The 15,897-nt window shown below is 42.0% G+C and overlaps 1 protein-coding gene across 1 annotated transcript in view; it reads right to left on the reverse strand.

Moving 5' to 3' along the window:
• Positions 1 to 15,897, reverse strand: part of PLG (plasminogen) — a 57,785-nt gene that overhangs the window by 12,504 nt on the left and 29,384 nt on the right. The window contains 8 exon segments of the mRNA XM_012646832.1: positions 774 to 867; positions 2,356 to 2,504; positions 3,339 to 3,520; positions 8,233 to 8,392; positions 11,601 to 11,746; positions 12,450 to 12,612; positions 13,507 to 13,625; positions 15,324 to 15,528. Coding sequence (XP_012502286.1) covers positions 774 to 867; positions 2,356 to 2,504; positions 3,339 to 3,520; positions 8,233 to 8,392; positions 11,601 to 11,746; positions 12,450 to 12,612; positions 13,507 to 13,625; positions 15,324 to 15,528 — 1,218 coding nt within the window.

Below are 15,897 nucleotides of genomic sequence, written 5' to 3' on the forward strand. Positions count from 1 at the left end.
TGGCTCACACTTTTTCCAGAAATACCCGTGGATTTGTCACCCCAATCTTCTGAGAACTAATATCAATTCCCCTTTCCTGGAAACAACCCTCTTAAGCCCTGGAAGCATCTCAAGAGCCATGAGGAAGGAACTCAACAAGCAGTCTCTAGGTTTTGTGGCTAATGTATGGCTAATGAATAGTAACCTTAGGAGAAAGGAAATTTGGGGCCAAGTGAAGATCTGCATTACTTTTCATTGAATTCTTAGGATGAAAATGTATATGTTTACCATGTACATTACATGCTCAACTGTTTCCTTATGTTTGTATTTTCTTTCTTCTCATCTTCCATAGGGCAAAGTTTCCTAACCAGTGACTCTAAATTTGTTTTTCATGCATCCCAGGCCAGACATTGAAGAGTTCACCATCCTGGGGCCGATCAGATCACCTCTAAGCTTGCTCTTTGGGGACTTTGTATTTAGTTTATTTATCAGGGGAGGAGATGTTCCCCTAATACATGGGGCCAGTAGTAGGGCAGGTTCCAGATGCCCGTGACTAGCAAAGGGCTCAGGGGAGGAGGGCAGCCAGCTCCTCCCCAGAAGACCCAGCTCAAGGCCCTCCCCTTCCTTCCGCTGCCCTCCCCTCCCCTCCCCTCTCCTCCCCTTCCTTTCCCTTCCCTTCCCTTCCTTGTTGCAGACCCACATCAAGGAAGCGATCACTGCATTTATTTGAGAAGTAGTTTTTGTTTGTTTGTTTGTTTTTGTGTTTTCCTTACAAAAAAAAGAAAGCAGCTCACCACACTGAGGGATATCACAGTAGTCAAAAAGTTTCCTGGGATTCGTTGTGTAGCACCAGGGACCGTTGTCGTCGCCATCAGGATTCCGGCAGTACTGAAAACAAGCAGGTGTGTGAGCCGCGGCTCACGGCAGGCAGAGTGGGGAAGGTCTTAGAAGCCCAGCCACAGAGGACAATGGGACATCACTAACTAACTCAAATGGTCCCTGGGTGACTTCAGCAGTCATCTAACCAATGAAGCCTGCTCACTGTGCATTGAGAAACTTTTGTTTCTGTGGATTGCACACCCTCCATGGGTCAAGACACAGAAAGGCAGTGTCTTCCTTTTCCTTCCTGTGATATTGTGATATAATAAGAAATATATATTTGTTCTCTACCCCCAGTTCCTGACACAGAACTTCTAAATCCTTTGGAATTTTTTGGGCTGTAGAGGCATCTTTTGTTCTAATGAAGCAACTCTTGGCGGGCTCCTGGTAGCCTCGGGATGGGGGCTGGTCGCCAGGGGAACCAGTTATGTGATCAGAGCGTTGGAACTTTCCGCCCTGCCCTTCGACCTCTGGAGAAGGTCTGAAGGCCGTGTTGAACACCAGCAGCCAATGATGCAATCACTCATGCCTACAGAATGACACCTCCAAGAAAATCCAAAAGGAGAGTTTCTGGATAGCTCAACGCATGGAGGCACCTAGAGGGTGGCGTGCTGAGGGAAGGGTGGGGGGCATGGAAACTCTAAGGCCTCCTACATGCTCTGCCCTGGGCATCTCTTCCACCTGACTGTTCACCAGTGTCCTTTATAATAAATGGGTAAATGTAAGTAGTGTTCCCTGGGTTCTGTGAGCCGCTATAGCAAATTAATTGAATGCAAGAAGGGGCTCTTGGAAAAACAGATTTATAACCAGTTGGTCAGAAGTACCGGTCACAACCTGGAACTTGTGATTGGCATCTGAAGTGGGGGACAGTCTTGTGGGACTGAGCCCTTAACTTGTGGGATTTGACGTTATCTCCAGATACAGGCTGCCAGGATTGAGTTAAATTGTAGGACACCCTGCTGGCTGCCAGAAGTGTTATGCTGAGTGGCGAGTGAGAGTGGAGGGCACACTTTGGTTTTTCCTACCTCTCAGACTTCCCCGCACATATCCCCCAAAGTAAACCATCCCAGAGAGTGTATGAGACTAGGAGAAATCCTGCTGGGTGGGGTGCTCTTGGCCCATCAAAATGTTTTCTAGAAAAATCTGACTAAAATGTCATGAAGGGCATCTCTGATCACTAGAACCTAGAGGACAAATACTAGAAACTGGAAATAGCACCCAATAACAGAAGCCTGCAAGAAATGTCACCAAAGGGAGATGAGAGGCCTGAGAGTGACTGCAGCACGGGGCTCTGCCTGTGCCCGCTGCACTTTCCGTGCCAATGCCCGTTATATTTTAAGCTTAGTCCCGGAAATTGCTCCAATTTTTTCCTCCTACCCCCATCCGTTCTCACTAATACCAAAGATCAGTCCAGGCTGATTTTCTGTAACAGGATCAATTCTGTTTGCAAAGATTGGTCAGCAAGAAGCAAATAGAGTCCAAATCAAAGAAACTTACGTTTTTTTCCAGATTTGCCCGTGGATTTGTCTCTGGAGTGAAAATGGTGTGACGATGGGGCTCCTGAGCAGCCCATCCCTGGCACGGAGTCCCAGTGATAGTGGTCGCGATCTTGCCCCGATAGTTTCTGCCATTCCCAACTATGCACTCTGCAGGAAATGAAATGGGTGGTCACGCACTGCTACCTCGACCAGGACCACAGGGGACAAATGCAGGCACGTCAGTTTCTCTAGGATGACACGCTCAGTGGTCACATTCCTCAGAAACTGGAATGCTCAGACTGCAATGAACACTGCCTAATTTAAGGAATTACCAGATATGCTTATTGGCTTGGAAATAATCGCATATTTAGAATAAGGACTTTGGCTAGGACACTAAGATAACCAGTTTCGGCTGGGCGCGGTGGCTCACGCCTATAATCCTAGCACTCTGTGAGGCCGAGGCGGGAGGATCGCTTGAGCTCAGGAGTTCAAGACCAGCCTGAGCAAGAGCGAGACCCCATCTCTACTAAAAATAGAAAGAAATTAGTCGAGCAACTAAAAATTGAAAAATTAGCCAGGCATGGTGGCGCATGCCTGTAGTCCCAGCTACTCGGGAGGCTGAGGCAGGAGGATCGCTTGAGCCCAGGAGTTTGAGGTTGCTGTGAGCTAGGCTGATGCCATGGCCCTCTAGCCCAGGCAACAGAGCAAGATACTGTCTCAAAAAAAAAAAAAAAAGATAACCAGTTTCGTGACAAGGTGAATGGTAAGTCAAGCACCCTGGCGGATTTGCACAAGTCCTAAAATCTCCGCTCACCCACAGTATACCAAAAATAACAGCTCTGGCTCCCCCAGAGAGAGCGCTGAGGCTTCCTTCCACGTGGCAGACCCACAGCCAGCACGCGAACGCCCGCGTAGCGTGGAAGCCGTCTGCATCAGAAAGAGTTTCCATCCCTTTTCATCCCCAGGCCCAAATACGTAGATGTGCGGCCAGAGACTTCTTACCTTGTTCAGAAGGAGGCTCTACACTCGGAACTTGGGAGAGGGTTGGGGATGCAGCAACACTCCCTTCCGCTTCCGAGCACTTCTTCAGGTTACAGTACTCCCACCTGACACTCGGATCCGTGGTGTAACACCAAGGGCTCTTGTCGGCATCCGGATTCCTGCAGTAGTTCATTTTCAAGCCACTGTAAATTCCAAAATAACACAGGTCACAAGAGGTGGGAAAATCTCTGGGGGCACCCGGCACCCTCTAAGTTTTGTTATAACAAAGTGTTAACAAGTGACTTGGAAATGTTCCCATTAAAGGAACAGTAATAATATCCCAGGCACAAACAGTCCTTAACTTCTAAACTTAACTGTGTAAATTTCAAGGAGAGACGACAATTTTTATTTTAAAAAATCAAGAGTGATATATGCTCCATTTGAAAACTGAGACAATATATAAATATATAAAAGTATCAGAATATACCGCTTCCACATTCTGTAAATACATTCCTCCCGCATAAATTGATACAGACTTTGAAGGGTGTATATTATATTTTTATGATTATAGAAATCTATCCCTATCTGTCGCTATCTCTCTTGCTCTCTCTCTGACTATGTAATGATATGTAAGTTGGAACTAAAACATATTGTCCCAAGGAAGAAATGATATACAAGATGATAACATTCCCAGGCCATCCCTCTTAGTCTATTTACTCGTAGTGCAGCTAAACTGCTGTACATTTACAGTGAAAAACAATCATGAAAATAATATCACTATAAATATGGTATTGGTGGTATTGGGTGGTATCAAGTGGGTTTGGGTTTGAAAGACTTATATAAAACCTGGCCTGGAAAACCAGCCCCAGGCAGGACGTGGTTTCCGTGGCCACATTCCTGGCCAGGAGATCCTCTCCTGCTCCCAGTCCACCCTCTGCCGGCTGCAGCCACTCGAGGCTGAGGAATGGGGATGACACTAAGGAACAGTGAGACAGACAGGACAAAGGGAGACAGCTGGGTAGACTAGGGGACCTGAGGCAGTTGCGTGGTTACGGAGGAGTCAGAGACATTTGAGTAAGAGACACAGCAGGGGAGGATCCTGGAGAACCTCAGAGGATGCGATCCCCTCGGGCTTCCCAAGAACATCGCCCAGCCTCTCAGAATCCTCAGCCTTGGGATCCCCCTGCAGTGCCGATGCAGGACCCGCGGCTGTCTGGGGAAGCCTGAGCCGGGCCGTGTGCTGTGGGAATGCAACGCTGAGTCTGCAGATACCGCAGACCTGCGGAACGTCTCAAGCCCAGGCCCACAGTCTGGGAAAGCCCGGCAGCGGGTTTCCGAGCAGCTGTAGGTGTTAGAAAATTCTTTTTATATGTTGCTGGATTCGATTTACTAATTTTTCATTAAGTCTTTTGTGTTTATGTTCACAACAGATAATGTTCTATAGTTTCTTGCCATAGCCTTGTCTATTTTTTGTATCTGAGATTTTTGACCTCACAAACTGAGTTCAGAAGTGTTCTCTCCTGTATTTTCTGTAATAGACAGTAAAAGATTGGAGTTATTTCCTCCTTTAATACTAGATAAAATTTCCAGTGAAGCCATCTGGGCCTGGAGTTTTCTCTGTAGGAAGTTTTTTTTGATTTATTAATATATACTAATATATTAGAGAATATGTATACATATTTTCTTTAGACTGTTCAGAAATCAATTTATTCATCGTCTGATTTACTTATTTGTTTTTCATAAGGAATTAGTCCATATAACCTAAGTTGTTGAATTAGTCAATATAAAGTTGTTCTTCATATTTTCTTATCTTTTACTATCAGAAGGGTTCTGCAGTGATGCTTCCTCTCCGCTTCGGTACCTGATGTAGACGATTGTACTGTCGCCTACGTCCGTGACCGTGGTAGCCAGAGGTTTAGCAATTATATCGATCTTTTCAAACAACCAACTTTTTGTTTCACTGACTTATTTAATTGTTTATCTATTTTCTTTTACATTGAATTTCATTTATTTTTATTATTTCCTTTCTTCTGCTTACGGTGGGTTTTATTTGCATTTCCTTGTCTAGATTCTTAAGTTTTATCTTAGATCAACAGTTCTCAATGATTTTGGTCTCAAGACCTCTTTACACCTTAAAAAGTATTGTGGATTCCAAAGAGCTTTAGATTTGGTGATACATACTATTAACATTTATTGCATCTGCTACAAATGAGAATCTTTTAAAATGTAAGAATACACATTCACACATTTTATTAGCCATCAGAGAGATAATAGCACTACACTTTATGTAGCCTCTAGAAAATTCTGCTATATCCTTGTGAGAAATGAAAGTGAAAGGGGCCAATACAATCTTTTTTTTTTTTAAGTGTTTTAACTTCAGAGACTCAGGAACCTCCAGGTTTCTCCAGACCACACTTTGAGAACTGTTGGCTGAAATCATTGATTTTTAAATGTTTCCATTTTCTAATAAGAACATTTAAAGCTATAAATACCTAAAAACATTAGCTGTATTCCACAAATTTTGATATATCGTGTTTGTATTATTATTCAGTTAAAACGTTTTTCATTCCTTTGTGATTTCTTCCTTGATTCATGGATTATTTAGAAATTTGTTGTTTAATTTTCAAATATTTGGGAATCTCCTCAATTTTTTATTATTTATATCTCATTTAATTCAGCTGTGGTCAGAAAACATACTCAGCATTATTTCAATATTTTGTGACTTATCGAAACTTGTTTTAAGGCCAAGCATCTGGTGTATCTTGGTGAATGCTCCACACACATTTGAAACTGTGTTCTGCAATTTGGCATAGTATTACACAGGGTATTTTCCATTAAACCTTCTATATCCTTTCTGATCTTTTGTCTATTTGTTCTATTATATTTTGTTTGGGGAGGATTTATAATTAGACTGAGAGATAAGTAAGGAAATCTCCAGCTATAATTGTGGACTTTTCTCTTCGGTTCTGTCAGCTTTTGATTCCTGTATCTGAAGCTGTGTTATTAGGGTACAATACATTTGGCATTGTTTTGTCTCGATAAATGAGCCCTTTTTACTTATGAAACATCCTTTTTATCTCTGGTATTATTTCATGTCCTGAAATCTACTTTGTCTGATATTAACATAACCACCCCAGCTTTTTTTGATTCATGTTTCAATGGTGTATCATTTTCCCTACTTTGGTTTTTAATGACTGTCTTGACATTTCAAGAGCATCTCTTGTAAAGAGAACATGATTGAGCTTTGGTTTTTATTCAACTAGACAGTCTCTGCCTTTTAATTGACATGTTTAATCTTTTTACATTTAATATACTTTTGATGTGGATAAGTTTAAGTCTACCACAATGCTATGTGTTTTCTATTTGTACCATATCTCCTGTATTCTTTTTTCTTCCTTTTCCTCCTTCTTTTGAATTAATTGAATACTCTTATTATTATCTATTCTGTAAGTTTAAAGATTTTTAGTCCCTCTTTAACCTATCACATTCAACCATGTATTAATATTACATAACTTCATGAAAAATGAAAGACACAACAGTATGATTCTGTTTATCCCCTACATTACTTATGCTACTGTTTTCAAAATTTAACATATATTAAAATAAAAACACCCTGTTTTCATTTTGCTTCAAGTAGTCAAATATCTTTTAAAGAAATTAAGAATCCAAAAAAAAAAAAGAAATTAAGAATTGAGATAAATAAAATCTTTTACATTTACATTTACTATTTCCAGGGTTTTTCATTACTTATCATAGATTAAAGTTCCCATCTGGTCTTACTTTTCTTTAACATCTTTTATAGAATAGACATGATGGTGAAAACTTTTTTCAGTGTTTTGTTTGTTTTCTGGGGGGAAGAATATGTATTTATATAACTTTCATATTCAAATGAATATGAATATTCAAATGAATATTTTTAAAATTACTATGCCAATTCTATCATTTCTGGGTCTGTTTGTATTGACTGATTTTTCTCCTCATTACAGATCACACTTAATGCTTTGTGTATATCTAGGAAATTTTTAAATTTATGTCAAACATTGTGGATGGCACATTACTGAGCAACTTAATTTTGTTTTTTACCTCTAAAGAGTGGGTTTTTTTGTTCTGGAAGGCAGTTAATTTACTTAGAGATCATTTTGGCCATTTTAGGCTTGCTTTTGAGCTTTGCTAGGGTGTTTCTAGAGTAGCCTTTCTTCTAGGAATACATGATGCCTACTCTAAAGCATGGATTTTCTGGGATCTCTATTGAATGCCCAAGATGTTCAGTGAGGACTCTCTTCTGTGGCTAGGCAGAACTCAGATAGCTCCCAGTGCTGCAGGAGCTCAGTAATCTTCATTTAGCTCACTGCTCCCTGATAGCTGTTCTTTGCCCAGCAGTTGGTCTTTGTCCTACTTCCTTTGTGTGATATCTCCCAGTACACCTGCAGCTTTCTATTTTGCCAAAGACTTCAGGAGATCTCTGTGCATATTCCTGGAGCTCTTTCTCTCCACAGAGCCTCTCTCATTATTACCCAGCCTAGCAAATCCCAGCTGCCTTAGGAATCCCAAACTTCAGGGGTTGGAGGTTGAAATGATAGGATTCCATGGTGGAAAGATTGCATTGATCTTTCATGGGGTTGTGGCATGGTCCTGTTCCCAACTGTTTGGTCATTTGCTCTCCTGAGTTTTGCATTAATGTAGCCTCACCACTTCCATGTATCCCCTATTCCTACAAAACTACTCAGGAATGGTGGACAGTCTATAATTTCTCTTCTGTCAGACCTCTGACCCAAAAGCAAGGTTCCTGTACATTTTGCCTCAGAGTCTGGCTCTAAGAGAAATACGATCCTAAGGAGTTAGCTTAAAATACAGCTCTTCTAAGAGAAACTTATGTTGGCTGTTGTTCCTCTTACAGTTAAAACCAAAGACCTACGCATTTGGGTAGTGTTCTGGGGTCTTCTCATGTCGATGTGGTGTCATAGACGACCAAGATTGACATTTCCTTCCTGTGATGGTGATGGATGAGGTACCTCGGTAACTTTGCCCGTTACCCTGGTAGCACTCCTGGACCACAGGGGTTTGCTCAGGTGGTGCTAAAATTAAAATAGAAGAAATCAAGCTGAATAAAGACTGAAACAGAGAAACATGTGAAGTGATTCATAACAAAAAACAGTTCATTAATCTCTGGGAATTACCACTGTTCTCTTTTCCACATTAGCAGGCAGATGGACATGCAAAAAAATTCAATAATTTCATAGCATTCTAGAACTTTAATAAGCTAGCCTTTCTTGGGAATATTTAATATAAAAGTGAGGGGAAAATAGCCAAGTCAGAGAGCATGGCTGTCAGCGAGGGTCATACTTGAAACCTTTGGACATTTCCCCATGCAAAGGCAGAGCCTTAAGCTTCCGGGGGATGGGGCAGGACATGGTGCTGCACCTAGGACTGCAGGCAAAGATCCACTGTTTCTCAGACGGGGTACAGACAAAAACCTTTCTCCCCGGGAGGAGGGACAAGGAACCCTCTTGCACCCAGGATCCTGCAATGACACAAAGCAGAAGTCTACTACTCTTCTACTCCATGCCCTCCACAGATACAAGTTTCATGAGAAGGAGGAGCAAGAACACTGAGAAGTCACTACTACCAAAGCCTAGGTGTGCAGAGCCTACCCACAAGTGTGGGTAGATCAGGGAGATAGAGCATTTGCCTACTTTTAGCAAAAACTGAGCATTGAATACCAAGAAACAGCAGAGTATCAGTGGGGTCAAATTAAGTGTATGGAGAGATGCCCTGTGGGGTGCAAGTGTGGAGTGACTGCTAAAATCTGACAGTGGGTTAGCAAAACTGGGAAATCTCTTCAGCACCCCAGACTCCACTCTAAGCACAAGGTAAGAGCAGTCCATCGCTGGAGGAATTTAAAACCGTGGTGCATGTACTATAAAAGTAGCAAGAACAAAGCCCAAATTGAGTTCATCTGCTGACTGCATTGACTCAGTTACCCACACAACATGTTGACAAAAGAAGATGTGTGCCCATTTCAAATATAAACAACATTTACTGCAATCGATACTGACGTTCTATTCACAACATCCAACATTTTCTTAAAGAATTACAAGACACACCAAAAAAGGGAAGGAAAAAATAAAACAACGCCACTGAGTAATAAAGCGACCAGCCTCACAGATGACTACATCTAGAAACTATCTGATTGGGATTGGAAAATAATCATGATTTAAATGTTAAAGAATCTTATGGTAAAGGTAGACATTATGTGTGAATAGATGGAGAATTTCAGCAAAGAGATGGAAAGTCTAAAAAGAGTAGAATGAAATTGCTAGACGTGAAAACCATGGTATCTGAGATGAAGAATCCTTTGAATGGGCTGATCAGCAAACTACACAGAACTGAGGAAATAATCAGTGAACCTGAAAATAGGTTAATAGAAATTATCCAAACTCACACACTAAGGAAAAAAAGAGTGATCAAAGGAAAAAAACCATAGCAAACATTCAAGAGTTATGAAACAGTATGAAGTGGCATAACATTTGGGCACTTGCAGTCCAACAAGGAGAAGAGAGAGAGCAGGGAAAAGAGAAATATTTGAACAGATAATGGCTAAGAATTTTAAAAACATAATAAAAATCAATAATCCACAAATCCAAGAAGCTCAGAAAACCCAAGCAAAATAAATTAAAAAAAAAAAATTAAACACACCCAGATTCACCATAGTCAAACTGCTGAAAAACAAAGATGACAGAAAGTCTTAAAGGTATCCAGAGAAAGAAGAAATATTGAATATGTAGGAAGAAGGAAAAAACAGAAGATAATGGAGTATCACCTTTAAAGTGGTAAATAAAACTGTCACATTGGTACTTATATCCAGCAAAATTATTTTTAGAAACTGAAGGCAAAATAAGACTTTTGTATACGTACAGAAGCTGAAACACTTCGTCAGCAACAGTCTTGTGCCGCAAGAATTGCCAAAGGTTAAGTTTTTTACAGAAGGAATATGACACCAGATGGAAATGTGGATCTACACAAAGAAATGAGTAGAGCACTCAAAATGGTAAAATAAATAAGTAAATAAAATGCAAAAAATATTTTTATGTATAATCACTTTAATACACAACTGACCATTCAGGCCAAAAATCGTATCAATGTGTTACGAGATTTACATCATAATAGAAGTAAGCTTCTTTTAGAGAGGACACTAGCACAACACTGTGGGAGGAAGGAAATAGAAATACAATGTCCTAAGGTTCTATACCATGCAGCAACTAACTAGAATAAGATTATTTGTAGGTGGAATGTGATAAGTTAAAGATGTATATCGTAAACATTAGAGAAAATGCTAAGACTATTAAAACTGATTTACCTAATGAGTAAATAGTGGAGATAAAAGACAATCATAAAAATACTCAATTCAAATGGAAGTGGAAAAAGATTAAAAAAAAAAAAAAAGAAACAAAGCTCAAATAGGATAAAGAGAAATACCTAATGAGTAAATAGTGGAGATAAAAGACAATCATAAAAATACTCAATTCAAATGGAAGTGGAAAAAGATAAAAAAAAAAAAGAAACAAAGCTCAAATAGGATAAAGAGAAATACCTAACTTCATGGTAGATTTAAATCCGACCATATTAACAATTACATTCATGCAAATAGTCTAAACACCTCAATTAAAAATATATCAGAAAAGATATATCATACAAATACTAGTGAAATGGAGCTGCAAAGGCTGTGTTCATATCAGCAAAAATAGACTTCAGAGCAGATATATTTCTAGAGACAAGAAGTGTTATTACATAATGATGAAAGGATCATTTCACCAAGAAGACCTAACAATACTAAATGTGCATGTGCCTAACAATAGAGCTTCAAAATACAGAAACCAAACAGAGCTGGAACCTAAGAGAAACAGACTAATCTATAGTTGAAGCTGGACCTGTCACCATTCATCCCTCAGAAAGCCATAGAACAGGAGACGGAAGTCAGTGAGGATACACATGAATAGCACTAACAATGATCTTGACCTAAGTGACCTTTAGAGAACACCCTAGCAACAACAGCAGGAGTCACATTCTTCTCAAGAGCACAGCAAACATCCACCAAGATGACTATATTTTGAACCCTAAAACAAACCTCAGCGAATTTAAAATAAGTGAAATCATACAGAGCATGTTCTCTGACCACAACAGAATTAAACTCAACAAAGCCACTGTATGTTGTGATGCTAGCACTGGAGCATTAAACTGCGGAGCATGTTTGGGCCCTCAGTAAGCTCTCAGAGCCTTTCGTACCTGAAGCATCCAAATGTTCTGTGGATAACTGAGAGGCCCCACAGGATGGTATCTCACAGTATTCCCACCTCACCGCACTGTTGGTTGTATAGCACCATGGGGCTGTTTCTCCATCAGGGTTACGACAGTAGTTTTCATCCAAATTTCTGCGGGAAAAAAGTCACTGTGAGTTTGGCTTTCCAAAAAGGCTAAATAAACAAGGTGCACACATGCTTGTTTATGGTGACATTTGGATACACATCCAGCTGACAGTCTAGAGTCACACAAACTGAATAAGAGGTGCCAGAAGGAAGTGTAAGCAGCCTAGGATTTCATACGATTCCATAGAATCATGGCCCAGATGCTCCTCTTGGGTAAGTGGTCAAAATATACTCCCTGGCTCTGTATGGCCAAGTAAAGTGGGTCTTTTTCTATGTGTTGGGCACTATGCTACACGCTCAAAATGCAAGGGATATTTTCCACACTATTCCTGCCTCTGTGAGTACACATCCCAGCCACGGGCTTTGAGGGTTACAGAGCAGTGGTTCTCAGACCTCAGACTGCATTCAGTAGAGGGCTTGTCAAAACATATTGCTGTGGCCCATCCCTAGAGCTTCTGAGTTAATAGGTCTGGAGCAGGGCCCCAGAATTTGCATTTCTCACAAATTTCTGGTGATGCTAATGCTGCTGGCCTGGGAAACCACACTTTGAAGACAAGTGTTGAGGGGAAACAGTGCTGAATTTCACTTCCCTTCCATATGACGTGATCAGTTTTCATTCAAGAATACTTTAATCCTGGGATCCTATCAAAGTCAGTGGGATCTCACGTTCGACAACAGCAGAGAGGGAATGAGACCAGAGGGGACTTACTTGCAGGGAAAGTTTTCTGGTGTCCTGTTGTGTCTGTGAGGGGTCTGCTCACTCCAGCGCTGGCAGGTGTGCCCAGACACAGTGACAGCCACCGTCCCACGATAGCTTTCACCTCTTCCCTTCAGACACTGGTATGTTGGACCAGAAGATGGTGGGGGTGTTGCTTGAATGGGGAAAGTAAACTGTTATACAGTGAATATTTTCAAATAAAGAATGCACAGATGGGTGTTAGGGAGAACAGATGCAGGGTGCCGTAGCCTATCTTCTCCTCTGCTCAGCCTGGCTTGGAATCTGGCACTTGAAAGTTGTTCAGCATTCTCAGAAGAAATCAGGTTCGTAGGACCTATGCCTGCAAGACCCTTTCATGGGGACTCCTCCAGAAACAGACTCGTGGGCAGATGCTGCTTTCTATGCTCAGTTCATCATTAGCCGAGCTCCCCAAAGGATGATTTTCAGAGCAAAGGAGGGGAAGCCAGCCCTCACCGGATCCTTTTTAACTTGTAATGACTATCTCTGTCTATACTTCTAATGCCTTGCTTCAGATTCTCAGAGAAGGAAAATATTATAAAATCGCTTTTTCCACGACACTTCTGCTAGTTCTGCCATTTCATCTTCTCCTCCTGAACTCTCCTCCCCTGCAGGGTCCAACCTGGGCATACTGAAAACTGGGCAGTCACAGACATTCCTTTGTTTACAAGACAACGGACAGAACTCTGGTTGATAATGAAGTCCGTGTACCAGAGAGCATGGGTCTAATTCCCCTGTAGCACAGCGAAGAGTAAGATACCAGACCTATCACCCAGAACCTACATTTAAGTGTACTCATAAGAGGCAGAAGTCTCTGACAGGAAAAAAGAAACAAAAACAAAAACATAATAAATGGATGCTCTGATCAACTACCCAGAGTAACCGCTAAATTGTTTTAAAAGAGCAGCAAGGTCCCACCGGCCTTGCAGGTCGCTTTCTAGGCACTGCACTGTGCACCGATGCGCGTTTTCCTTTTGATTTGAAGACCAGAGCAGGTCAGGATGGCAGGGCTGGCACGCGCCGTACTTACTGCAGCGGGGGATGTTGCAGAGCTCCCAGCGCTTGTTGGGGTTGGTGGTGAAACACCACGGGAGGGGCTCCCCATCAGGGTTTCGACAGTAATTCATCTTCAAGTTCTTGTTCGGAAATCTGAATGGGCAAGAGGGTTTCAACAGCATTGAACATGTACATTCATGGATGGGAATCTTTTTGAGTGAGCAAACATTGAGCACCTGCTGTGTACTAGGCACAGTCAGGCACCAGGGTAATTGGATGAAGGCAGTCCTCAAAGAAGAAAGATTGGCTCAGAATTCCAAGGGCTTTCATTCGTTTTTAGAAACCGGGGATGGGGGCAGAGGGGCTCCCCGTTATGTTGCCCAGGCCAGCCTTGAAGTCCTGGGCTCAAGTGATCCTCCTGCCTCATGCCCAGCTGCTACGGGCTATTTTCTAACGATTTACATGTGTAGAAATCATTCAGCAGCATCAGTAACCTTATCATTTTGGCCATCTGGAAAACTGATGTAAGCAAACTCCAGCTATTCAGCTGCAAGTGACGGCAATTTTTAAAATACAAAGTGCTCACTGCCTAAAAATAGTCATTTGGTACATAACACAGCCAAGAAGTTGGCATCTTCATGGCTTAAAGGAATGGTCCTGCTGATCCAGGACCATTGGCTCTGGCCCTGCCAGCCCTGAAGCTGAGAGAAAGCCAGACAGAAGCGGTGCTGCTGTGAGCGCCCTGCAGTGCAGCGCCGGCCGCCAGCCCTCCGCGGGGGACGGGGTGGCTCAGGTTGTGGTCAGGATGCATGCCACGCCTGGTGGCCCTCTGGGCTTATTCCCTCCCTCTCTGAGGTTGTGAATGCTTAGTCGGGATGCACAGAGCAGCCAGCAGTGGCTCAGCAGTCCTCTTCTCCTTCTGGTTTCCTGCAGTGAATTTACCCAGTTTGAGGCCTTTATTGTATTTCTCCTCTGAAGGATGGTGACTACTGTGCTGTGAGCTAGCTAGTCAGAAAGGGAGGTGCAAACATTGAGCGGAGTTGTTTTCCACAGTGAAGGCTGCGGCTTAGCCTCACTTCTGCATTTCTTACGAGCTCTGTTCTGGTCTTGCAGTCATCATAGGAGGAAGAGAAAGACCAGGAGCAGCTACAGAGTGGGAAGCGTTTCCAGTACAGTTCATGTGAAATAGAAAATGCACAAAACCTTACTCTAGGCATCGTCATCACTTTCTAGAGCAGGGTCTCTTACTCCTATTTTAAATTCATGGTCCCCTTTGAGAATCTTCTGGAAGTCATGAATCCTCGTCCCAGAAAAATGCACAGATATAAACACACATAAAACGTCAGGGGATTCGCAAAACCCACGATGTTCATCCGTAGATGGTAGATTAGGAAACCTTGAATCTCATCAGTATAAAGGGAAAGGAAAGGAGAGGAGTAAAGAAAAGAGGGAAATATTTGGAAAATACACAAGCCAGAAGTGTCTGTATTTCTTGTATTTCTCAGTACAGATTTCAATGCATTCATACACATGTTAGGATTTCAGTGTGTGTACAAGTCAGCCGAGGATCTGGTTATGACACAAATTCAGTTTCAGACGGTCTGAGATTCTGCGTTTGCAACAAACCCTCAGGTAGTATCACCATTGCTGGCCCAGCCTTGGACCACATTTGGAGAAGTAAGTAAGAACGTACACTTGCACTTGTGGGAGGATGCCAGCTTTGAGATTCGAGAACAGCAAGTGTTTGCTTCTGGAGGGATGCTGAAAATATCTAAATATTTTTAATAAGAATAAATGTCTGAGAGAGCAGCAGAGTCTTAAACACGGAATGTTTTTCCCCGTGAGACTTACTTGGAAGGAATGTATCCATGAGCATGTGGGCTCTGAGAGTCCCAGGCCTGGCATTCCAGTCCAGACATGGTCTTGGAAATTTTGCCCTGGTAATTTTCTCCACTGCAGTGCATGCATTCATCTGGGCAGAGAGGGGACGAAGGAGAGAGAGGGAGTTACTCTGCAGATGACTGCCAAGTAAGCCGGCGCCGTTTTAGGATTGTAGTGCTAGAGTTTTTGATTGTGCTCAAGACCTCGTGGAAGAACAATATTCACCTGAAGTGACAGCGCTTCTCTTTTTATATTGTTGAGAAATATGATGGGATGTTTTTTGCTTTCCTAAATTATTCAGAAAACGAAACTTTGGTTTAGAATTATTGAAGTCACATGGTGAGGCAGAGTAATACATTATGTGACTTAAGTTTTTATAGGGTAATAAGGAAAACAGGGTCAGACTTAACACAAACATGATACATTCAGGACACTTAAAGGCCAAATGATCTGCAACGGTGTATACAAGTAAAGGACCCCGTAGTTCCGATGGATAAAAGTGAAGGGAGCACTGAGCTGTCACATGGTACGATATCCACATTGT

This window comes from Propithecus coquereli, unplaced genomic scaffold (genome assembly GCF_000956105.1).
Source record: "Propithecus coquereli isolate 6110/MARCELLA unplaced genomic scaffold, Pcoq_1.0 Scaffold25, whole genome shotgun sequence".
NCBI lineage: Eukaryota > Metazoa > Chordata > Mammalia > Primates > Indriidae > Propithecus > Propithecus coquereli.